General features: G+C 58.2%; 1 protein-coding gene across 2 annotated transcripts; it reads left to right on the top strand.

Annotated features, from left to right (window-relative positions):
• Positions 1–25004, top strand: KCNJ4 (potassium inwardly rectifying channel subfamily J member 4). Of its 2 annotated transcripts, XM_082351349.1 has the most exons (3): positions 1–862; positions 22321–22413; positions 22851–25004. In XM_082351349.1, the coding sequence occupies exon 3, from the start codon at positions 22890–22892 to the stop codon at positions 24225–24227; it is 1338 nt and encodes a 445-aa protein (XP_082207475.1). In that variant the 5' UTR covers positions 1–862; positions 22321–22413; positions 22851–22889; the 3' UTR covers positions 24228–25004. The 2 variants fall into 2 exon arrangements, with proteins under 2 accessions (XP_082207475.1, XP_082207474.1); XM_082351348.1 differs by lacking the exon at positions 22321–22413 and having other exon boundaries at positions 2–862.
• The last annotated feature ends 243 nt before the right edge of the window (positions 25005–25247 follow it).

Raw genomic sequence — 25247 nt, 5'->3', positions numbered from 1 at the left:
CGGGTCACGTGTGAGGAGGGGCGAAAGTCTCGCAAAGCCGGGCGGCGTGCCGCGAGTTGGGAGTTCTCGGCGCGCCGCGGGCGGCGGGAGCTCGGGCTCCCGGGCAAGCCGGGGACGCGGCAGAGGCGGGGGCCTGGGTCCGAGACCGCGGGGGCCGCACCGAGAGTGGGAGGGAGAGACAGAGGCAGGGACCGGAGCGAGACAGAGACACGCAGGGGAGAGACAGGGCAGGGGTAGAGGAAGGCAGGGGACAGACTGGGAAGGCGACGGAGACGAAGACAAGGACCGGCAGGGAGAGACCGAGAGACCGAGGGGGCAGGAGAGACCGGGAGAAACAGAGAGCCGAGGGCGCGGCGGGGGAGGTGGAGGCAGAGCCGGGGCTGGCCGGCCGCGAGGGTCTCGGGGCCAGAGGCGAGCGCAGCGGGGCAGGGAGCGGAGCGCAGGGCGGGGGACAGCGCAGAGTGACAGCGAGAGAACAGTGGGGGCGGCGGAGGGAAGGCGCCTGCGGCGGGGGCGGGGGGCGCCAGCGCCATGGGTCCCCGGACCCCCGCGCTCTGAGCCCCGGCCCGGGGCCCGACGATGCTGAAGCCGAGGCGGCGCCGAGGGCGCGGCGCGGGGCAGCGCTGAAAGTTGGGCGGCCCGCGGGGAGCGGCGCGGGACGGCCCGGAGGCCGCGAGACCCGGGGACCGACGGACAGACCTACAGGCAGCCGGGGAGGGGGGCGGGGCCGGCCCGCCGAGTTCGCGGGGAGGGGGCGCCGGGACACCCTTCTCCCCGCCCGGGACGCCGCCCGCCCGACTGCGCCTGGGATGTAGCGCCCGCTGGCCGCCTCCCGGAGACTCGTCGGACCCTGCGCCCCGCGGTAAGCCGGGCCCGCGCTCGCCGCTGGCGCTGTCCGTCCGTCTGTCCGGCCGCGTGCGTGTCTGTGTGTCCCAGGGCCTGGCGGCTCGGTCCCCGCCCGCTCAGCACCTTATCCCTGACCCGGGTTCCCGCGGCCAGGCGTGCATTCAGCGCGGTCAGGCGACTCCCCGGGACCTGGTGAGCTCTGTCCTCTGTCCGTCGTCGGGAGCGTTGAGATCTGGGTTTCTGCCAGGAAGGGGGGTAGAGGTGAGTGAAAGGGGCCTTGATCTCCTGCCCCGGCCGTGACCTTTCCCTGCCTCTACCCACCCCCAGCTGTCACACTGGGTTGGAGGAGTTTCAAGGCAAGTGACTTGTGTCTCCTTTCTACCTCCCCAACTGCAGCCTGTTTGCAAATGGCCCTGACAACAAAATCCCACTTCTCATGTTTTGAGCACCTACTTTGGACCCCAAGACCCTAGGGTTGGTGGACAGGTATCCAGAGAAGAAGGCAGTTCACATTTCACAGTGGTGGAAACAGGCTGTGGAGAGAGGCAAGACAGCTTTTCCCTCCCCAGACGGAGAACCCCAGGGAAAGAGAGCCCTGGAGTAGGGAAACTTCCCTGCAACCGTGCCGGTGCGCAGTGTCCCCCGACCAGAATCTACATGACACTTTTGCCCCCAGAGCCTAAGCTCTGGGATGGGGAGAGGGTGGGGGAGGGGAGAGACAGGTGGAGGGTGGCCTGGCTGAGTTGGCAGGTGAGGGCCTCAAGAGAAGTAAGATATCAAGAAGCAGGTTGAGAGAACGGGGAGCTGAGGGAGGGAGGCCTAAGGGCCTCCCAGAGAGGAGCCAGACCCGTGTGTGTGTGTGTGTGTGTGTGTGTGTGTGTGTGTGTGTGTGTGTGTGTGTGTGTGTGTGGAAAATGTCTGTTCTGCTTCTCCCCCACATCCAGTCTTGTGACCTCCAGGGCTTTGGGGCTTTTTGGAGCTGTTGGCAGGATTTGGGGGACCTGAGAGCCAAACGGTGGTCCTGGCTTGGCCTGGGATGAGGGGAACAAAACCTCGAAGATGGTGAGTGGGATAAGGGCTGAGGTGCAACATGGCAGGAGCAAAGGCTGCTGGCCGTTGAGCTGACCCATAGCCAAATGGGAGTCTGGAAGGCTGAACCTAGAATATTCTACTCTGTTCTCCACTGGGAGGATGGGCTCTTTCTGGGGTTTTCCACAGTGGGCAGTAGGCCTTGTATATCCTCCATTTAGGCTTCTAGAAATCAGCTCAGCTAGCTGAGGACCCAGCACGGTGGACAAGTCACTCTCCTCCCTGACCCTCAACTTCCATATCTGTGGAATGAGGACACTATTCCCTGTCCCACTGACCTCCAAGGGGAGGAGGGGGCGCCTGGGCTCATATGAGCTGAGGGCTGTTCAGGCTGGGGAAGCGCTGAACACATGGGAGTAAGGACTCGTTTTACCTTTGGAAAGATGACCAGCTAATGGGTAGAGGGGAATATGGCCTGAAATAAGGCTGACCAAGAAGGGGAGTATCCAGAATTAGAGGTGGGGAGCTGGGGCTTGGGAGCTATTCCTCAGGAACCTTTGGGTTACCCTCGAAAGAGAAGCTCCTCTCCCATAAAAAGTGTTGGGGTGACTGGGAGCAGACAAAGCTGGCCTTGAATTTCTGCTGGGTGACCTTGGGCAGCTGGCCTGACCTCTCTGAGCCTCAGTTTCTTCAACTGGAGAGTGGGGATGACGGTACTGACTTCATTGGGTTGCCAAGTGGTTTACAGACTAAGTCAGGCCTCTGGAAGCAGCTGACACAAGCCTGGAGCATAGTAGGTTCTTAACAGACATTTGCGGAGCAGAGAATAAAGTAGCTTTAGGAGATGCCGTGAAAAAATTTCTTAGCTTAGGATCTAAGAGGGAAGGGGAGGAGGAACAGTGTAGGCTTACAGGGCGGGCTGGTTCTTAATGTGGATCTGGGGGAGGCGGGGGCGTGTGCTGAGGGGGGTGTGAGGAGGAGGGGGCCCCTCTGCGGGGACCACTGAGTCACGAGGACATGTAAGCGACATGACAACCAGCAACATGGTAACCAGGAGACTAGCGGCGGTGGGAAATGGAGCTGGAGCGGTGTGCTGGGGGGGCAGGACTGGCAGCACCAGGCCTGGAGGGTCCCAGCAGCAGCCAGGCCGGCCTCTCAGAGTGAGGAGGGGAGGCCCCGAGGCCATGTGGGCTAGGGAGGAGGTGGGGGCCGGCGTTGAAGGAGGGAGGCATTTCGGGGTCTACTGGGCAGGGGGCCTTCTCCTGCACCTCCCCAGGCTCCTCGCTCCTCTCCTCCACATCTCCACTTTTCATGCCTCTCCCCCTAGGATGCCAAATTTGGCTCACGCAATCTGTCGTCTCTCTTCTGAGATTGGCATCGGGACCAAAGCCGAGTGCATTACATCACCACCGCTCCCCTTGCACGAGGAGAGAAGGAGAGGGAGGGACAGAGGGCTGGGGGGCAAGCGGCCAACCCTCAACTTTCTTTCCTGTCTTCCTGCTCACTCTTCCCCCTCAGTCCCAGGTGTTGGGGGCTTCCGGGCGCAGCCAGGCAGGGCCTCGAGGCAGAACAAGGGCTCTAATCTCGGAGATCCCAGGGCAAGGCAGGAGGTCAGGCCATGTTGCTGTCCCCCTGGCTAGGTGAGGCCTGGGAGGCAGGGAGCCTGGGTTCAGGACCCCAATCTGTCATTGCTCTGCTGTGTGACCTTGGGCAGCCCCCTCACCCTCACCCCGTGCAGAGTCTACATCTGTATCGAGAACAGTTGGCCATTCAAGATCTTGATGACTCTCCTGAAGAAAGATGCCCTTGAGTCCTGCTGCTCTCCTGGGCACAGAGGAGGAGTCCTGAATTTTGAATGGCTCTCTGTGACCTTGAGCAAGTGACTTTACCTCCTTATGCCTCCATCTCCTCACCTGTAAAATGGGGTGATAGAACCCTCAAAAGCCCTAGATGTGAAAGAGGTACTAGACACGAAAGAGGGGGATGGGGGAAGAGACAGGGTCTCTGGCATGAAACCAGGCACTCAGGGGCCCCACGGCTCCTGGCACGCTGGGCTGGAGGTGGGGGGGCAGGCCGATGCAGCCATTCGCAGGAGAGTGTTTCAGTTCAGACAGAAGGCTTGGCACTTAAATCACTGGTCTGATGCCCTTATTTTACAAAAGTGGAAACCGAAGCCCAGGGAGGGAAGTGGACCCCCCCGCCAAGGTCACGCTGATGGTTTGGGGGTGGAAGAAGCAGAGCTGGGCCCTGAACCCAGGGCTCCTGGCTCCCAGCCCTGCCTGGAAGTAGACAGAGAGACAGGCAGATACACACACCTCCTGTGGAAGACTGTGGCCAGCCCGGACAGGACCCAGGAGCTTTGAGGGCCCAGTTCTCACTTTGGCCCCCTCCCTGTTCCCTTCCTGCCCCCTGGCTGCCCCGTCCTCACCGTCCCTGGCCATTATTCCCATCCCTCACTTGGTCTATTTGAAGAGCTCTCTTTCAGGCTCATTTTCAAGCCAGTTTCAGGCAGTCCCAGTCAGGGACAGGCTGGATTTGGGATTAAGATGGAAGATTATGGCCCCTTCTAGAAGATTCCCAGAGCTGGAGGTGCATCTGTGGATGTTTTGTGAAATAGTGAGCTCCTTATTCCCGGAGCTATTCAAGCAGAACCAACTGAGTACCTGCCAGCGATCTGACCTGGTGACTCCTGCTTTATGGGTGAGGTTGAATAACATCCCCACCTTCAAAATCTCAAGAGTCTTTGAAACCCCCAGGAGGAGCTGGGAAGCAGCACTCATCACTTACCGGCTTCCCAGTAAGGAAACTCACGTCGTCGTGCCAGGCATTGGACTAGGAGCTTTTGTAAATTCCTTCTCATTTAACCCTCCCAGCAACCCCACAATGTCGAATTGAGGTCCCCGTGTTATAGATGGGGGGGCCACGGCTCAGAGAGTCTCTGTGATTTGTCCAAGGTCGCACAGCAGGGAAGTGGAGGAGCCTGGGTCTGAGTCCGGGCCAGTCTGATTCTCTGGGGCTGTCCCTGGGACTTCCTTGAGGAAAGAGTGGAAAACGTCGTCCCTCCCCTGGGCTGGGGCTTGGCAGGAGGTGGTGCGTCGCCCCACAGCATGACACCCCCTCAGAGATCCCATGGGGGCTCTGTTCTGAAGACATAGAAATAGACATGCGCCCAAGGGGAGAACTCATTTTACAAAGGGGACGACTGAGGCTCAGAGACAGAGAATGGCCTGCCCAACGCTGACTAGAGAGTTAGATATGAGCCAGGGCTCTGTCCCCTGCACCAGTGGGCAAGGAGGGGCCTTTGGGCTGATGGTGGAGTGAGGTCTGGGACTGGGGTTGCAGACTGCTGGGTGGTTTGGCAGAGGGCTGAGAGTGCTGGCTCTAAGCTAGGGCCGTGGGTAAGGGAGCCAGCCTTGTGAACAGGGAGAAGGGAGCAGGAAGAGAAGCCAGCAGGGATAGCATGTGCGCCTCTGTCCTCCCTGGTCCTGCCCCAGGACCATCCACAGATGTCAGTGTCATACAGCCTGTGAGGTCAGGAGAAACTGTAGATGGGACCTGTCTGGCAAGAGAGGGTCTTGGAGCCAGCAGCCTTGGGTGTGGCTCCCTGTGTGACCTTAGGTCAGTTCCTCACCCTCTCTGAGCTTAGTACGCCCATCCGCGTGGTCAAGAATCTGGACTAAATGATCTATTTCTACAAAGTAGCTGCCGTTGGGCTGTCTCTCAAAGTGCTCCTCCCATTCCCATGAGGACCCTGGGCCCTGGGAGAAGGGCGGGCAGGAATCCTGGGGGTTGGCATAACCTTTAAGCCTCCTCAGCGACTCAGTCCTCCTTGGGGTGTGGGGGGATCTCCGAGCACAGCCCTTCTTCTCCTTTTCATCCTTATTTTTCTCCTGCTCCCTCTTCTCCTCGCTACGTGGGCTGATCGCTGCTCAAACTTTTAATTCAGATGGTAATTGAAATAATAATATGGGCTGAGGCCCCTCTGCTTGTGACGCTGCAGCTGGTGGAGCTCAGCTATGAATAGACCTTGAGTCACACACGCGCGCTCCTGCAGGCGCGCACACGGGCCTGACGGGGTGGTGGGTGGGGTGCAGCCGGGGGGGGACAGGGGAGCTCACGCTCCAGTTTGCTCCGGGTCTCAGCCCCCCATTCCCAAAGGCCGGGGCCAGTTCTGCCCCTGCGGCCCGCCGTCTGGTCCCTGTGTTGGACCTGACTTGGGGCATCGGTGGGTCCCTCTGTTCACAGAAGGGGAAACTGAGGTTCAGCGAGGGGGAGGGACCAGCTGGACACAAATGGAAAGTGACTGGACTCAATTTGAACTGATGGGTTTGGTTTCACCTGGTTCTAAGACCCCTGTTCATTTTCAGGACACACGGGCCAGGCAAATGGGTGGGAGGAATGCTGGGGTGCAGCCCCCGTGGCCCCCGGCCCATGCATCCCCCTGCCTCACCTCCTCCCAACACACACACCCCCTCCAACTCGCACACTCTCTGGCCCACTATCACACACGCTTTCTCTCACACACTTGCACACACTCACATCCACTCACTCACATCTCATACACGCGAACTGCTCGGATAGATGATGCTATTGCTTGGCCGCTGGGGTGACAAAGGTTTTCCCAGAGGTCCAGCTGCAGGAAGGGGACAAGGTCCAATGTACCAGGCTCTACGCTGGACTTTATATTCATGGTCTCACTTAAACCTCCCCGCCACCCTCTGAAGGCCATCACTCCCACTTTTCAGGTGAGAAAACTGAGGCTCAATGAGAAGCAAGAGTTTGCCCCAGGTCCAACGGGTAGAAAGAGCCACATGTTGTTTGTCCCGCTGGGAATGCACCCAGTCCCAGTTCTAGCCATTCTGCGACCCTCCATTTGGCCTCTGAGGGAGGGAGGGTGCATCCCGTCCAGCCTGCGGCTCCCCTTCCTCTCCCTGCGCCAGTTCCCCCACTCCTGCCTGTGGCTACCTGGTCAGTCGTTGACCAGCCCTACTGCCAGATGCCGGAACATCTGGCCTATAAGCAGGGGGAGGTGCCCATGAGGAGCGTTGGCAGCTCAAGGAGAGGGGCTACCAAGGAAGGTGGTCCTTGGTGGTCCAGACCCCAGCTGGTGCTGTGTAGGGAGTTGGCGTTGCCATGGTGACCTATCAGCCGGCAGCTTGGGTCTAGGCCTGCTTGGGTGGGCCTGGGTGGGGGGTGGGGGGGGCTTCAGAAGGGCAGGGGGGAGATGCGGTGGGGCGTAGGTGCAGCTGTGCAGAAACAGCCCCTGGTCTCGGATGAAGGAGGCCACTCTCCCCACCTTTACCCTGCAGTGCTGGTCTGCTCCTGTGTCTGCTTTTTCTCTAGCACTCTGCTGGGAGATGGAGCAATGGAGCCCAGAGACCACAGTGATTTGCCCAAGGTCACACAGTGATGGTGACAGAGCTGGGGCTGGACCAGAGCTCAGGCCTCCTTCTGATTCCTTTGCCTCCCCTCTCCCAGGGCTGCCGACACCTCTGTCTCCCTCAGACACTCCTTGTATCTATGCAGGGGATGAGCTGATCTCCTGGGAAAACCCCTAGGTTGGAGAGAGGGGCAAGGGCAGCAGCCCCTTGTCACAGTGGGGGCAGCTGAGCGAGGAAGGCAGGCCTGGGATTGGATCACTCACTTGTCCCAAGTGACATTAACCAGGTCACCGTCCCCCTGGGAACCTCGCTTTGCTCCTCTGTGAAACAGGGGCTACCTGTGGTGATGGTGGGGGAAGTGCCTGGCTTCTTCCTTTTGCTGCCCCACCTGTTCTCGGAGCCCATCCCAGCTCCACCTGGGCAGCAAGGATGGGAGGGGACCTTAGCTAGGCTGGGGAGGAGGGGGTACATGCACAGTGAGGGGCTGATCCCATTTTACTGATGGGGAGATTGAGGCCTGGGGAAGGGAGTTTGCCCAACCTCGCCTTGGTGGCAGAATTGGCACCAAGTTTTACTGGCCTCTGGGACACCCCAGCGAAGTCTTTTCCCCACCACCACCCTACAGCTCCTCTCCGACCCCCACCCCAAACTCCCTGAAGGAGCCTCCCCTCTCCCATTGTAGGCCTGAGAAGTCTAGCCCGCCGCACCCCCCCCCCGAAGAGTTAAGGTGCCACTCAGCCTAGGGACAGATGGAATAGGGGTCAGCAATGGGAGAACTCCATGAGGCCATACAGGGGAGGTGGCAGGCACAGAGCTAGAGGGGCCCTGGCTGTGGGTGACATGAACCAGGGGCAGAGGGGCTGCAGTCACTCTGACACATGGGCATCAGAGCCCCTCACACCCTTTTGAGGGGGAGCTCACCATCTCCCAGGGCAGCTCACTCGTGTCTAGAAGGTTCTGCTAATTGATACCTGCCTCCCACTTTGGCCTTGGCTCTGCACTCTGGGGCCTGAGGAATCTAGCCTGTTCCCCTACCAGAGGGAGGGCAGCTTTCCCCTGCTCCCCCAAGGCTTCTTTCCTCTGGCCTCAGTAGTCCCTGCTGAGGCCTGTGGATGAGAAATAGAATATCTGGGTTCAAGTCCAACTCCACCCCTGAGTTGGCTGTGTGACCTTAGGCAGCCTTTTCACCTCTCTGAGCCTCCATCCCCTGACCCTTAGGGTGAGCTTGTGCCTCTGCATCTGCGGGTTGCTGGGAAGATCTCTTGAGCCTGGGAGTATAACATGGCCTGTTGTAGACATGAGCTTCTGTGTGTCCTGACCCCTCAGTGGCCACTCTTGGCAGACTTCCAGGTCCCCGGTCATCACCTTCAGACACTTCTCCTCTGGCTGTGTTGAGTGTCAGCACCTGACCTCCATGCTGAGCCCTCCAGACCTGCTTGGGTGGGGGCAGGCCTGGCTGAGCACCAGCGCCAGGCTGTGCAGCTGCAGATCCTGAGGCCACCTGACCTTGGAAAGAGCCTCTCTCTGGCTGGGCTCCAGGGCCACCCCCTAGACATGGGGCAGGAGCTGGGCCACAGGGAGGAGAGGGAACCAAGTGGGGCAGAGAGCAGGCCATGGCCTCGTGCTGGAGCTGGCCCGGGTCCCTGAGATGACAGGCCAGGGGACAGAGAGAACAGACAGGCAGCCATGGGAAGGACTTACAGTCACCAGCTGCATTCATGGCATGGCAGAGCCTCACTCCCCACACTCTAGGGAGCTGCCTGAGGAGGGGGTGAGCTCCCTGTCATGGGAGGTGGGCAATCAGCTGCTGAATGGCATCTGTTAGGGGGATAGCAGCGGGTTCTAATACAGGGCCAGGGAAGGGATTGGACCCAGAACCCGGAGTCCCTGTTGTTTGGACCGCAGTGCAGAGGTCCTGTGACCCTAAGGGTCTAACAGACTGTTCCAAATATTCCCCCTTGACTTCCAACAACTCTCTGCACAGTGTGTGCCCCCAAAGCCCATGATCCGAGAATGGTCAGTTGCAGCTTCAAGATAAGCCCTAGATCCCATCTCAACCCATTCACAGCTCCTAAGCACCCCGAAGGTCAGTGCTTTTCAAATTGCATGCAGGTCCTGACCCATTAGTGGTTGTGAAATTGAGTTAGTTGAGTCCACTACTTATGCTTTTTTTTTTTTTTTTTTTAATGAAATAAAAAAGAAAATTTCAGGCTTCCGTGGTGACGCAGTGGTTAAGAATCCTCCTGCAGGGCTTCCCTGGTGGCGCAGTGGTTGAGAATCTGCCTGCTAATGCAGGGGACACGGGTTCGAGCCCTGGTCCGGGAAGATCCCACATGCCGTGGAGCAGCTGGGCCCGTGAGCTACAACTACTGAGCCTGCGCATCTGGAGCCTGTGCTCCGCAACAAGAGAGGCCGTGATAGTGAGAGGCCCGCGCACCGCGATGAAGAGTGGTCCCCGCTCGCCGCAACTAGAGAAAGCCCTCGTGCAGAAACGAAGACCCAACACAGCCATAAAAATAAAATTAATAAAAAAAAGAATCCTCCTGCAGGAGACACGGGTTCAAGCCCTGGTCCGGGAAGATCCCACATGCCATGGAGCAACTAAGCCCATGTGCCACGACTACTGAGCCCGTGCTCTAGAGCCCGCGAGCCACAACTACTGAGCCCCCGTGCCACAGCTACTGAAGCCAGTGCACCTAGAGCCCGTGCTCCGCAACAAGAGAAGCCACAACAATAAGCCCGCGCACCGCAACGAAGAGTAGCCCCCACTCGCCGCAATTAGAGAAAGGCCCGCATGCAGCAACGAAGACCCAATGCAGCCAAAAATAAATAAAATAAAATAAATTAATTAAAAAAAAAAAGAAAATTTCAAGCACTTGTATGTAATGAGGGTATTATTTTGTGATGCTCTTGTTTCATCTCTTAAAATATATGGACTGTATCGTATGATGAGTAGCAATTTAAAATATGTTTTTTTAATATATAGATTAATTTATTTATGTATTTATTCTTGGCTGCGTTGGGTCTTCATTGCTGTATGCGGGCTTTCCCTGGTTGCAGTGAGCGGGGGTTACTCTTCGTTGCAGTGCACTGGCTTCTCATTGCGGTGGCTTCTCTTGTCGTGGAGCACGGGCTCTAGGTGCGTGGGCTCAGTAGTTGTGGCTCGCGGGCTCAGTAGTTGTGGCACGCAGGCTCTAGAGCGCAGGCTCAGTAGTTGTAGTGCACGGGCTTAGTTGCTCCGCGGCATGTGGGATCTTCCCAGGCCAGGGCTCGGACCCATGTCCCCTGCACTGGCAGGCGGATTCTTAACCACTGCACCACCAGGGAAGTCCTACAATATGTTTTTACTCTGGGTCTTGGTCAGAAAGTCTGAAATTTACTGCCCTGTATAGAAATCCTGGAGGCAACACTGAGAGAGGCTTGAGTGTCCAGATTCCTTTTTTCCAGGGTGCTTGGTTCCTAAGAATATAAGTGCTGAGAATTGCAGGATGCTGCTATTCTGTCCTCAGACCTTCCTTCCTTTGCCCAGCAGCCCACTTAGCTCCAGCCCCCCGAGCCTCCTGGTCAACCCCCCCCCCCACCCGGGGCCTAGGTCCCGCTCTCTGCCCCGCGCAGCCTGCTTTGTCTTTGGGCTCTCTGTTTGCCGCCTGTCTTTCTGGTGACCTTCTCTCCAAGCCCTCTGGCCGCAAGGATCCTTTCCTCCGTCCTCGTCCTCACATACTTACATGCGGAGCTCAGCAAAGCAGGGTGGTGTCTTACTCATTTCTCCTCTCCCAGCACACAGCAGGTGCTCAATAAGTGTTCATTCATTCCACAATGACTTATGGCGTGCCCTCCAAGGGAAGGCACTGGGCTGTGTTGGACACATACTAGGCAGGAGAGCAGCTGCCTGTCCAGCTCAGCATATTTTTAGGGTGATGAATGAATGAATGAATGAATGAATGGAGTCTGCGAGTCTCTGGCCTCAGGAGCCGGCTGGCAGATGGTCAGAGATGATGTGTGAGCACGTAGCTCTTTGCCTGCGCGTAGTAGGCATTCTGATAGCGACAGTCCCTCACGGCTGTGGATGAGCAGGAGTGTTCCTACCGCTGTCTGGCCCTTCCGAGGCCTGCCTGCTGCGCCCTCTCCTGCTGGCCCTGCCCCGGCACTGCCTCCTCCTGTCCTTGGAGCTTCTTTTATGGGCCTAGGACCCTGGGCGCCCCGCTAGGAGGACACCTGGGGACACCTGCCGAGAAGCCAGTGCTCCGTAGGAGTGTGAGGCCGAGGCCCGCGGCCCTGGACGTCCTGCCCCACTCCAGCACCACAGAAGATCTCCTTCTGGTCTCCACTCAGAGGCCACCTCCACTGAGAGGTTCTCCCTAACTCTGGTGACAAAAATAGCTCCTCCCTGGTCACGTTCTGTCACATCACCCTTGCTTAGGTCCTTCACGGGAATTATGACAGGCTGAAATTATCTCATCTCTTTGTTAGTCGTCGGATGTTTATTAAGTGTCTGCGTTGTGCCAGGCACTGGGGTTCAGGGGTGAAGCAGAGAGCTGAGGTCCCGGCACTTGCGGAGATTGTGGGTGAAATCAGTTTGGATTGGATAAATGCTGTGAGGAAGATCAGGATGCAGACGGAGAATGCCTGGGGGGCCTCTTGGAGGAGGCAGCCTTTGAGTCAAGATCTGAATGGTAGGAAGGTGTGAGCAGTGGAGTCTTGGAGGATTTTATCCAGAAAGGGCAGCCAATGTACAGACCCAGAGGGACAAGAAGAAAGGCCCGAGTGGTCGTGGGTCAGGGGTCGGGGTGGGAGTGGAGAGGGGAGACTGAAGGGCAGGACGGCACTGTGGGAAGCCGAGAGCTCCACGCTGAGGAGTGACGTGGGTCCTCAGCCCGTGTGGAGACAGACTGCATGGGGAGTGGAGGCAGGGAGGCTCAGGGAGGACCCCGTGCAGTTGTCGGCAATGACGTGGCTTGCGGCAGGGCGGGCGCTGCAGGCTGGCTGGACTGGGCGTGGGGCCCGCGTCCAGGTCCCCTTCCTGCGGTTCACCTGCTTGGGGAAGCTCCTGAACTCCCGGTGGGGATGAAAATAACAGTGCCCACCTCCAGGGTGTCGTGAGGGTCAAAGGAGTGGCCAGGGCTTGGCCCAGAGTAAACACTAAATGTTAGTTATCCTACCATTATGATGACTCTTGGGTTCGGGGAGGGTTGAAGGATGATGCCCAGGTGTGATGCCTGAGCGGCGCCCCCGGGAGGTCGCAGACGGAGATGGGGAAGGCAGGGGAGGGGCGATCCTTCCATCTTGGCTATGCTGGGTTTGTGATGCCTCTTAGACGCTCAGCAGACACGAGCAGGAGCCAAATCTGCTTGTTTCTGGAGGGCGATTGGGGCCGGGTGGTATTTTTAGTCAAGGCTGAGCCTGGACACGGCATGGGTTCTGAATAGAGAGGCTGGGAGAGGGGCAACCTGCAGAGGGGCCCTCAGGCCTGGAGGACTCGAGGAGGGAGGCAAGGGTGAGCCAGCGGCCTCCATCAGAACTGCTGGGAGGACCGTGGGCTCAGAGGAGCCCTGGAGGGGGCTGCGGAGAGGACTGGAGGTGATGGTAAGTCATCCCCTTCACAAAGGGTTTTACAGTTGATAACCCCTTACCCTCCACTGTCACTGTTCATCTTGGCAACATGCCTATGAAGTGGGTGTTGTTCCTCCCCTTTTTATGGATGCAATTCAGAGAGGTTAAGACATTTTTCCATGGCCGCTCAGTACCAAAGTGAAGTGTTTGTTCTCAGGCTTTCTGGGATCACAGTCACTTTTGAGGACCTTATGAATGCTATGACCCTTCTCAGAAAATACACATAGGTACACACTAGTTTTAAAACTTTCTATGTGTCTTTTTTTTTTTGTAGGTAATACATTCATATGGTTCTAAAATTAAAAAGACACAAACGGGAATACAGTGAGAATTCTTCCTCCCACCCCTCCCCCAGGCACCTGCTTCCCCTCCCCGGAGGCAGCCAGTGTCACCAGTTTCCTGGGTCTCCATCCATAGACAAGCACAGAAAAGCAAACATGTGTATCTATAAATTTCTTTTCTCTCCTTTTTTATACAAATGGTAGATACTGTGCTCAGTGTTCGTCACGGTTACCTTCTTTCACTTAAAAACACATCTTGAAGACCTACACCGCTTCTTGCCGGGCTCCCCCTCCTTTTTTCCTGGCTTCATGGTGTGCCATCGTGTTTGGGCTGCTTCCAGTCTGGGCTGGGCAAACCAGGCGCCTGGCTCCTCGAGTGCGTGAGTGTCTGCAGGCCCAGGAGCCCACACAGGTGTCACGGGCAATCCCATGGCTCTCCGAAGCTGCCCGGGATGGCCTTGGCTGAATTAGCCCTGGCACTTGGCTCTGACCCCCCGACCCACTCCCCCTCCTCCCCACACCTCTTCTTAGGTTCGGCCTGTGAGCCCAGCAGAGAATGCAGGGAATCCTGTGTGAGTGAGGGGGCATCAGCCCCCACTCCCCAGACTCTGGGAGACCCTCTTCCCAGGCCAGCAGCTCTAGCTCCCGGAGTCTTGTTTGCTGAGAAGCCAAGGATGAGGCAATGGGGGGAGGGGCTGGCAGTGATCACACCCACCCCTGGCTGGGGAGGGCAGCTGTGGGCTGTGCTGAAGTCGCCTCTGTTCCTGCCCCCTGCCCACCCCCAACCCCGCCCAGCACCTTGCCTTTTCCTCTGCCCATGAGGAGTCTTCACCCTTTTTGGCCAGGGAGAGAGAGCATCCTAATGGGGAAAAGGAGGTGGCGCCACTGGCCTAGGTGGTCTGGGCTGGTCAGGGCCAACTGGGCTACTCTGCTAAAACTCCCTCTTCTCCCAGCTTCAGGGGCCCCGCTGTCCTGCTGCTCCTCTCCCTCTGCCCCTTGGCCTCCATCTGCTGAGGCAGGTTCTCCTCCGCGTGCAGGAGATGCTCGGGGCTGGGTCTGAGACCCTCTTCTCTTCTCATCCAGCATCCCTGCCTGGGCGATCTCATCCACTCTTACAACTTACAGCCTCATCCAGGTGTGCACGATCGAATGAGTCTAACTCTGTCCGGATCTCGGGGGCTGACATGCCGTGGACTTCCCGACGTGGACATTCCAAGGCCACTGCACACTAGGAACTGGTCCTCTTTCAGCATCTCACCATTACCTATTCCTGACACCCCTCTTCCCAACCCCCTACTCAGCCCATCGCCACACCTGGGGGCTCTTTGTCCAGAATGTGTCCCCAGTCTCTTTACTTCTCTTGAGCAACACTGCCACCACCCTGTCAGCTCCAAGCCACCGTCATCAGCCGCCTGGGCAGCAGTGGTAGCCCTCTCGCTGGCCTCCAGCTTCCACTGTGCCCCACAAAGCATCCTAACATCTCATTCCAGTGTGTGCCCCATGATCAGACAGCAGAGGCCTCTGAGGCCAGACAAGGGCAGGGGTGCCACTGGGGCCATATGGAGGATGTTTTATTTTTGAAGCCTGGTGGTGAATACACAAGGGTTTATTATATTACAGCTTATTCCTATTTGTCTTAAAGATGTCACATGAAAGTTTAAAAGATCAAACCAGGCAAAACCTCACCACCTGCCCGTTTCCCATAGCAATGAGGATGAATTCTGAAACCCTGCCCACCCCTCACCTCTGGGGCCTCATCCTGGGTGACTCTCCCTCTTGCTCACTTCAGTCCTGCTATCTGGCCTTGCTGCAGATTCTCTTTCTGGAATGTTCTACACCCCCCTTTCACACAGATACACAATTCTCCCGATTGTCTTGGCTCCCACCTACTACTCAGGTCTCAGTTTAAATGTCATTTTCTCAAAGAGGCCTTCGGGGACCCCCATCAAACTACGGCCCCTTGTCTTCTCTCTCACATCACACCATAATTTTCCTTCAAGCAGCTCACCACAGCTTGTGGCTGCCGCCTGTGCAAGTGCTTGTTATGTGTATAGCATCTCTCCCCAACCGATGCATAAGTTGCGTGAGTCCACAGCCTGTGCCTGACCTGCAGCAAGTGTGCACTAGTAACTGAGTGAGTGCCTATAAGGAGTGAGCATGCAGCAGAGCAGGTCCCTAGAAGCCACAGCAAGGCAGTGGGGGATTGAATCGCACCACCAGCGAGGGAGCAGAGGTTGTTCTGGAAGAGAAGCCTTCGGGGATCCGCTCTTGCCTTCAAATCCCTGTAGGGAGAGGGCAAAGGTGTCTGGGGGGCCTCTTTGGTGGGACTGTCTGGCCAATAGAAGAGGCTCCTTTCGGGGCAGGGAGCCCTCCATCTATCAGGGCAGGGGCCAGGCGTCAGCAATGCAGCACAGGGCATACCTGCAGGTTGGAGCAGTGGCCCTTCCGTCCTCCAGCCACCAGCTCCTGCCATTTGGCCATGACTGGAAGGTCCGTCTGGACATTGTGGGGAATTTGCTTTCTAAACCTGTTCACTGGCTGGCTGAGTGGTTGGGAGGTGCGGTGTAGAGCTGGAGGAACGAGCCAGTTACCCCACACTGCTCAGAGCCCCTCTGGAGCCCAGAGTCACCTGTGTGTCTAGGCTCTGGCTGGACCTCAAATCAGGGACCCAGTTCCTGGCTCCAACTTGCCCTATGACCCAGTTTCTCCTTTCCCAGTAGGACCTGCTGGACAGAACCTGGCACAAAGGAGGGCAGGCGTGATAAATGTTTACTAAGTGGAAGAAACTTTTGATACGACAGTGTTTCTCTGAGGCAGGAGAGCAGAGTGTCTAATGAATGTGCTCTGGCATCAAACTGCTTGGTTCCAAATCCTGGCTCTACTACTTACAAGCTGTGTGACCTTCGTCAAGTTGCCGAACCTCTCTGGGCCTTGGTTTTCTTACTTCTAAAGTAGGGATGGGGCATTCCCTGGCGGTCCAGTGGTTAGGACTCGCAATTCCACAGCAGGGGGCACAGGTTCAATCCCTGGTCAGGGATCTAAGATCCTGCAAGCCACATGGTGCAGCCAAAAAATTTTTTTAAATAAATAAAGTAGGGATGAAAACAGAAACTTCCTCTGAGGTCATGATGAGGATGGCAGGAAATGATCAGCGTAAAGCACTCAGAACAGTGCCCGCACAGAGCAAGTGCATACTGAATGCTCCGTGTGGATTTCGCAATGTCACACTGCTGGCCAGTGGGGGAGGGGCTACGCGTGCAGTGGGATTTCGGGGTACAAAAGAAGGTGAGGGGGAGGAAGAGAGTCTGTTGAGCCCCCACGGTTTGGCCTGCACTTTTATGATGGTTGACAATCTGCTTCTGGTCCTCACGACACCACCCTGCAAGGTAGGCGTTACTGTGTTCCTTTGTAAATGAAGGCACTGAAGCTTAGAGGTCAAGGATCCTGCTGGAGCCAGACGGGACTGAGCCCACTTCCGGCCCAGCTCTGTGAGAGTCTGAGGCCACTGCTCTTACTCACCTGCTCCCTAGTGCTGGTGTTGGAAGAAAAGTTGGACGGGGCCGCATGATGGGTGCAGGGTAGGCTCCGGGGCATGACATCTGAAATCCAGGGGAGGGGATCGAGGGAAGGACTGTTCAGCCTCTGAAGTGATTTGTACCACTGACCAACCACTTACTCTGTGCTGGGCACCTGTGCATTATCCCATTTACCTCTCAGAATAATCTTATGAGGTAAGGAATACTCTTAGCGCCACCTAAGGATGAGGCGTGCAGGGACCAGAGAGGTTAACTAACTTGCCCAAGGTCACACAGTTGGAAAGTGGTACAGAGACTCCAGAGTCAGAGCCACTGCCCTGGGAGGGGGAAGATTTGGGCTCTGGAGATTCATCGAGAGAAGGTAATCAGACCTCCCAGGGTCTGAGGAGCAGGACAGGGGCCTGCAGAGGACCGTGGGCAGGACGGGACACCCCCATGGCTAGATCCATCCTTAGCCGCCTCTTACTCTTTGAGGAGCACAGCTGCCTGCCCTTAAGTCCTTTCCCTCCTCCAAATCCCCGTGTGTGTGAGATGAAAGGACGCTCCCCGCCAAAGCAGGTAGTCCAGGCCTGAGAGGCCTCAGTCAGAGCTGGGGTTGGGGGCAGGCCCTGTGCTCCTCACAAGGCTGGGAAATGGGGCAGTGGTGTTAACTCCTTCCACTTCCCCCAGGGAAATCTTCTCTTCCCCCCACCCCCCGGCCCTGCACTGCCCCCATTTCCCCGTGGGTGCGCCCTCTGGTAGAAGAGGCAGACTCCCCTCAGGCCCGAGAGGGACTCAGGGGTGAGTGGGGCTCATCAGACTCAAGAACACCCACCAGATCACCCGCCTTATTTCAGACTCTGTCCTGGGCTCTTGCTTCATTACATCTTCCCAGCTCTCTGGCCAGAGAGCAATTACGGTCCCCCATTTTACAGATGGAAAGAAGGAGCCCCTGGCTGGAGCAGGTAGTGGTGGAGCCAGGACTTGGAGCCAGGTTTCCTGGTCTCCCAGGCCAGTGTTCTTACATCGTCATCTTCATCATCATCATCACCTTCATCTCGTCTCATTCGTTGCGTCTTGCCTGCAATGCCCTGTTGAACCCTCCGCTGATGTTTCTGTTACGTAGGTGACGTAGGTACCGTTAGCGTCATCTCCATTTTGCAGGTGAGGGAACCGAGGTCCACAGAGGACGTGCTAGGAGGTTGACAGAGCTGAGCCTGAGAGCCTAAGGTGTTGGTTAAAGCCCCAAATGTGAGGCTTTAACCAGCACATTATTTTCATAAAGTTGAAAAGAAGCCGAGTGAGGGTCAAGGGGCTGCGAGGAAGCAGGGCTGGCGGCTGGCAGCGCAGCCACGGGAGGCTTCAGAGAAGAGAGGGGCTCGGGCTGAGGCTGGAGAGCTGGGGAGAGGCATGAGGGGGTCCGGGTTGAACAGGGCATCGTGGGAGGTGAATGGAAGGCCAGAGGCTGGGGACCAGGGTGAGCCAGGATCTGGACCCGCCCAGACCTGAGTCGGAATCCCAGTTTTGCCACATCTGCTGTGTGACCCCATCCCCGGCCCTACTCCCCCACCCCCACCCCCAGCCTGTGATTCTTCAGCTGGGAAGAGAAATAATAACCCTGCTTGTTGCTGTGGTAGGTGCTTAATAAATACTTGTTAAATTAACAAAGAGTTGTAGTGATGTTTCAGCAAGGGGGACCAGACAGCACCTGGCATAGAGCTGGCACTTCCAGAGTGTTCCCTCTCTGAGGGCGGCCACCGAGAGGGATGACGGGTTCAGCTGGGCCCCACTCTGAGCTGTGTGACCTCAGGCAAGTCCCTCCACCTCCCCTGCTGTCCCACCCAACATCAGAGGGGTGCTTGAAGGCCTGCAGGGGGCTAAGCACTCCCTACGTGTGGGCTTCTGCCCCCTCCCTCCCTCCCGCTGTCTAGGGGCTGAGTGCGGCCAGGCCAGCCCGCCTGGGCCTCAGGACACGCTGCTGCTGCTGTCTGGGGCCAGAGGGCCTGCGTGACGCACCTGCAGACGCCACCGTGACTCCCACAAGTGGCGGGGGGTGCTCGTGGGGAGATTCGCCTGCACAGCCTTCCCAGGCTGCAGGAACCTCTGAGGCTGCCACCACTTTATTGGCTTTTTTTCGGCAAAGGGAGCTGTGGGCAAGGAGGGGGCATTTGGTGTCATCATATCATAGGGAAAGCCTAAGAGGACACAGGTGTGGGGTGGTCCTCCTGCCTCTCCGGACCCCCTGGCAGGCAGGGTCCAGCCCTCCCTGACTCCTCAGGAAGGAGCAGGATAGAGATGGTGCCAGTGAGCTGACAGCCATGCTGGTCACCTTCACTCTCTCCCTGAGGCTCAGGTGTCCATCGCCAGCTGCTGACTCACGTGCCACAGCCCTGCTCTCAGCCTCAGTTTCCCTAGTTGTCCAGGATCCAGATGTTCACAGCACAGCAAAATTAAAAACCAAAAAAAAAAGTTGGTAACTTGCACAGCATTGTCGATTCTTCACTTGGCTAAGAAAAGACATTACATTTCAAAAAGCAGCCGGCATCTCCCATCCCCATTATTTCCCAAAAAGAAAGAACGTTCACCATGAAAGATGTTGCAGGCTGCACTCTTAGAATAAAGGAGGGAGAGCCTGGCTGGGAAGGGGAGGGACTTGTTCCAGGTCACCCAGCAAGGCAGCCAGAGCGCCCGGCCCCCCGGGCCCCCACCATAGAAACCCTGTTCCTCAGTGTGTGCTCACAGGGCACTTTTGGTGCAAGTGGGTTAGACCAGCTCCCTTTTTCCAGAAAAGTATGCTTAATTGTAGCCATGGTACAGGCACCTGAACAGCTAGGGCACCCTTGCTCTCTCTTTCTCTCTCTTTTAATAAAACATCTATATTCGGAGGAGGATGGTACCCAATTATCAATGCCTGTCGCCTCTTTCCCATGATCTGTGTCCCTTTCTCTTTCACACTTTTCCCTTGGGTCCTTGTGCCTTCGCCAGGAAGCCCCGTGTGACAAACAAGGGACAGAAAAGCTGGCCGTCTCCTGGCGGTTGTGACCCGCGAGCGCGCGCCGAGCTCCGTACTCCTCACTTTGTGGTCATCCTCGTGTGGTGCCGGCAGCTGAGCCTCCCGCTCCTGCAGGGGCTGTGGTGATGGATGGAGTGGTGGTGTATCTGGGCAGGTCACTGAGGACGAGGGGCTGGGCCCTCACCAGCCCAGGGTCTTCAGGGGGACGCCCCACACACGGGCTGCCCGTGGTGGAGGGTGTTGGACCTGGTGGCAGCACCTGTGCTGGCGGGCAGCTTTCCCAAAGGCCCAGGAGTGGACGTTTCTGAGCACCGCCCGAGCTAGCGGGCACAGAGGTGGTGGCCCCGGGCCTGGCCCAGGGCAGGGGCTCGGGGAACGGTTGCTGTGACCGGGAGAGGAGGCGTGGGGCCGGGAGATGAGCTGTGCCCCCCCCCGGGCTACATGTGGGTGCTGGGGAGGGGGAACTGGGGTGACGGAAGGGCAGGGGCTGGGGGCAGTGTTGAAGTGGAAGGTGCGAGTGTAGGGGTTAGGGACGTACAGAGTCTCGTCCTGGGGCTTGGCTGAGCCTCCTGTCACTTCCACTCAGGGATGGGAAACAGTGGGCAGTGCTGGTGAGGGGAGCCCCGTGAAGAACTCTCTCCTGCAGCACCAGATGAACCCCCAAGGTCAGGACCAGTTCCTTTGGGCAGAGATCGAGGGCCCCGCAGCACCCTGGGCTCCTGTTTGGCCTTGGACAGGGCCCTTACCCTCTCTGGGCCTCACCGTCCTCATCCACCAAAGGCCCAGGTTGCTACACTCTGTCCCCTCTGCCTCTATCCTGCAAACCTGAGGCTGGTGGGTCCAGGGCCTGCCAGGGCTGGGCTGGTGCCCTCTCTTCCCTAACCCGAAGTCCTACCCCAACCCCCTCCGGAGAGGAAGCTCCTTTTCCCAGGAGCACCTCCTTGACCTTCCAGGCGTGGAAGTGAGGTGATTGCTCAGGGCTGGCACACCTGCTCTGGGACCCTTAGCAAGTTCATTTCAGCTCTGAGCTTCCTTGGCCTCAGATGTAAAATGAGGGTCTTGAAATCAGTGATCCTGAAACCCTTCCTACGGGTTCTGGTTCTTTCCGTGGTGCTAATGGATGCATTCGAGATGGTGAGACAAAGCAGAGAGGGATGTATTTAGCGAAGGAAGACCTCCCTGAAAGCCATTTATAGCCTAGAAGGTGCCCCTGGCCCCCGGTGCCCTCAGGGCTACCCACCTGGAGCCCTGGCTGTTGGGACTCTAGGGGAGGTAGCAGAGAGGGTCTGGGATGCCCAGTTAAAATCATGACCTCTTAAGGGCCAGCCCTGCACACCCACATTACCTGTTAGGTCTTTAGACTGATGGGTCTCACTGGGCCCATTTTCCAGATGAGGAAACTGAGGTGCAGAGCAGTCACGTAACTTGCCCAAGTTACATGGTGGATCTGCGACTTCAATCCAGGACTGTGGGATCCAGGGAGCTCCTTTTAAGGGGGGAAGGGAGGAGAACCCAGAGTCAGGGTGGGGTGACCGCAGGGGAGGAGATGGGGGCAGGGCTCACTCTCCCTGGGCTGAGAGAGGGGGTTTCTCCCGGGAAGAGGCAGGCTCTGAAGCTGTTGATCTCTAAATTACAGCGTTGGCGCGCACCGGTTGCTGCGGCAACCAAGTTGTCCTGAACCGGGGAAGTGTATAAACATTGCCACAGATGCACAATTAGATCAGGAAGAAGAATAGAACAGAAAATGGAAACTTCCAGCCTTATATAATTCTGGGCCAAAACGTTACTAGGAACCCGGGCCCGGGCCCAGCCCCGGCCCTACCATCCGCCGGGGCCCTGGGCGGCACCATCTCTCTCCTGGGGCCCCAGTGGAGGGGAGGGTGAGGGGAAGGCCTGCCCTCCTTGGGCCCAACTGGCACGCCCGCCACCCGGGAGGGTGAGAGGCCGCCTCCACCGAAACAGCTGGGGATGCTGACAGGCAAATCCTGCCTCTCACCAGCTTCCTCCTGCTCTAGGAAGCGGGAAAGAAGGCAAGAGGGCAACTGGCTTTAACTGAGCGCCTACTGTCTCCTCGGGTCCTGTGAGGTAGGGTTTTGATCCCCGTTTTACAACTGAGGAAACTGAGGCTCAGAGAGGTGAAATGAGTTGCCTGAATTTACATAGCTAGGTAGTGGTGTGTCTGCCTCCGCCACCCCAGGTCTTCACACCGCGAACTCAGCAGTACTGACAGCACCTGGGGACGGAAGAGTTAGACACGCCTGGACTTGGACCCACTTACCAGCTGTGTGGCCTTAGACAGGCCGGTTTCCCTCTCTGAGCCCCCGTTTCCTCACCTATGATATGAAAATAGGGATGCCTACACGGGAGCCAAAAATCAGGGCTCCCCTTACCTCCGTCCTGACCACCACATTGGAGTCTTCACCCACCACTGCTCCCAACAAGTTTGGGGACAGGACAGGAACTGACGTTGGGCTGTGGGTACCAGCGCTGCCCAGTAGAAATTTCTGCAGTGATGGAAATGTCCTGTATCTGCTCTGTCCAGTATGGTGGCCATTAGCCACATGTGGCTACGGAGCCCTTGAAATGTGGCGAGTGCAGCCGGGGAACTGAAGCTAACGTTTTATTTAATTTTAATTAAATGTAAGAGCCACAGGTGGCCAGTGGCTGCCGAACTGGACCGCGCAGGAGAATGTCCGGCCCCCGAGAGACCCAGAAGGGCAGAGGCTGAACCCAGGGAGGTGAGCGGGGCCCAGAGCATTCACAACTCCCTCTGCTCAGGGCACGTGGGACAAACGGTGGGAGGGTGGTGCCGAGATGGGCATCAGGAAGCCCCCGGAAGAGCAGGCACAGGAGGTTTTGGTGGGGGAGGAGGGGCAGCGTGAGGGGCTGGGACTCGGACCTGGATCCCGGCGGCCTCAGCTTCTGGTCTGGCAGACCCCGATCCCGGAGCTGGGCCAGCCACGGAGGCACTCCCCCCCTGTCGTCAGAACCACCTTAACATTCTGCCCACGTGGTGGAGGAAGCCTTGGGTCCCAGTCCAGGCTCTGCCCTTTCTGAGCATCACTGGGTGGGTTCCCTGCAGCCCTGGAACCTGGGCTCCCGGGGCCCTTGGCGAGCCGCTCCCACGGCAGCCACTCGCTCCCCAGCGTCTCACGTGTCTGCTTCTCCCCCGCAGGCCCTGCGTCTTCCCAGGTGACCACGCCGGCTTCAGGACATGCACGGGCACAGCCGCAACGGGCAGGCCCACGTGCCCCGGCGGAAACGCCGCAACCGCTTCGTCAAGAAGAACGGCCAATGCAACGTCTACTTCGCCAACCTGAGCAACAAGTCGCAGCGCTACATGGCGGACATCTTCACCACCTGCGTGGACACACGCTGGCGCTACATGCTGATGATCTTTTCCGCGGCCTTCCTTGTCTCCTGGCTCTTTTTTGGCCTCCTCTTCTGGTGCATCGCCTTCTTCCACGGTGACCTGGAGGCCGGCCCGGCGGGGGCCGCGGCGGGGGCCCCGGTGGTGGGAGGCGGCGGGGCGGCCCCGGCGGCCCCCAAGCCCTGCATCATGCACGTGAACGGCTTCCTGGGTGCCTTCCTGTTCTCAGTGGAGACGCAGACGACCATCGGCTACGGGTTCCGCTGCGTGACGGAGGAGTGCCCGCTGGCGGTCATCGCCGTGGTGGTCCAGTCCATCGTGGGCTGCGTCATCGACTCCTTCATGATTGGCACCATCATGGCCAAGATGGCGCGGCCCAAGAAGCGGGCGCAGACGCTGCTGTTCAGCCACCACGCGGTCATCTCGGTGCGCGACGGCAAGCTCTGCCTGATGTGGCGCGTGGGCAACCTGCGCAAGAGCCACATCGTGGAGGCCCACGTGCGGGCCCAGCTCATCAAGCCCTACATGACCCAGGAGGGCGAGTACCTGCCGCTGGACCAGCGGGACCTCAACGTGGGCTACGACATCGGCCTGGACCGCATCTTCCTGGTGTCGCCCATCATCATCGTCCACGAGATCGACGAGGACAGCCCGCTCTACGGCATGGGCAAGGAGGAGCTGGAGTCGGAGGACTTTGAGATCGTGGTCATCCTGGAGGGCATGGTGGAGGCCACTGCCATGACCACCCAGGCCCGCAGCTCCTACCTGGCCAGCGAGATCCTATGGGGCCACCGCTTCGAGCCCGTGGTCTTTGAGGAGAAGAGCCACTACAAGGTGGACTACTCGCGCTTCCACAAGACCTACGAGGTGGCCGGCACGCCCTGCTGCTCCGCCCGGGAGCTGCAGGAGAGCAAGATCACCGTGCTGCCCGCTCCGCCGCCCCCGCCCAGTGCCTTCTGCTACGAGAACGAGCTGGCCCTCATGAGCCAGGAGGAAGAGGAGATGGAGGAGGAGGCCGCGGCCGCTGCCGCCGTGGCCGCGGGCCTGGGCCTGGAGGCAGGCTCCAAGGAGGAGGCGGGCATCATCCGGATGCTGGAGTTTGGCAGCCACCTGGATCTGGAGCGCATGCAAGCCACCCTCCCGCTGGACAACATCTCCTACCGCAGGGAGTCCGCCATCTGACCTCCAGGCCCGCCCTCTCGCTTCCCACCAGAGCCTCTTCCGGGGGCGCGCTGCCAGGACACCTCCACCGCACTCAGGACAGAGTGGCTCACCCTGGCTCCACGGACCTTCTGGAGAGAGCTGGGGGCTTCAGAGACCGGGAGACCCCTTCCTACTGACTCCAGAACCCAGGCCTGGGAAAGGGCCAGGATACCCTCGGTCTGGTCAGCCTGGGTTCTCCAGCACCTACCCACTGGCGGCTCAGGAACCCCAGACCCACCACCCTTTCCCCACCGACCCTTCAAGGACATTCCCCCTTTGCTCTCAGAACCTTGGGAAAGGCGGCTGGACTGTCGGGGGGTGGGCATCTTGGGGTTCCGGGGGGGGCCGGTGGTTAGTTTGAGGGGGTGGGAGGGGTGTGCGTTTCTTTTGCATGACTGTGGTCTGTTGCTCATGACTTTCTTTTGTAAATATCTATAAATGGAGAGATGGAGGCACCACATCCACCTTCTGCCATTTGTACCTGCAGGATGAGGAGGTGCAGCCCCTCCCTGTGCACCCCTCCCACTCCGCACCCATCAAGCCCAACCTTCCCCTGCGCAGCTGGCTGGTCCCTTGAGACCCGCGGAGCCAGCTCTCTTGGCCCCTGGATGGTGCTGGGTTTGGGTGCAGAAGTGGGACCTCAAGGAGCAGGATAAGGGCCATCCCTCCCTGTGGTCCCTCTGGGCCTGCAGGCCCAGCCCAGGTTGACAGTGGAGTTTGTAACTACATATTTTTAATAAAGTATATGGTCCATTAGGGGTAGGCTGGTTGAAGATGGAGGGTTGGGAAGAAGAGACAGAGGGAAACAGGGAGAGAGAGAGAGAGAGAGACCAACATGATGCGTGTCTGTGTGTGGTACATATGTGTGTATTGTGTGTGTGTATGGTATGTGTTTGTGTGTGTGTGTGGTAGGTTTGTGTGTATTGTGTATGTGTCTGTGCTCCTGTCTGAGAGACTGACCCTTGGAGGGAACTTTATCACCTGCTGGTCTCCTTCCTG

The sequence above is a fragment of the Balaenoptera borealis genome (assembly GCF_965194805.1).
Source record: "Balaenoptera borealis genome assembly, chromosome: 13".
Lineage (NCBI taxonomy): Eukaryota > Metazoa > Chordata > Mammalia > Artiodactyla > Balaenopteridae > Balaenoptera > Balaenoptera borealis.
The sequence above is the reverse complement of the archived record's forward strand: the minus strand, read 5'-3'. Positions and strand labels throughout refer to the sequence as shown.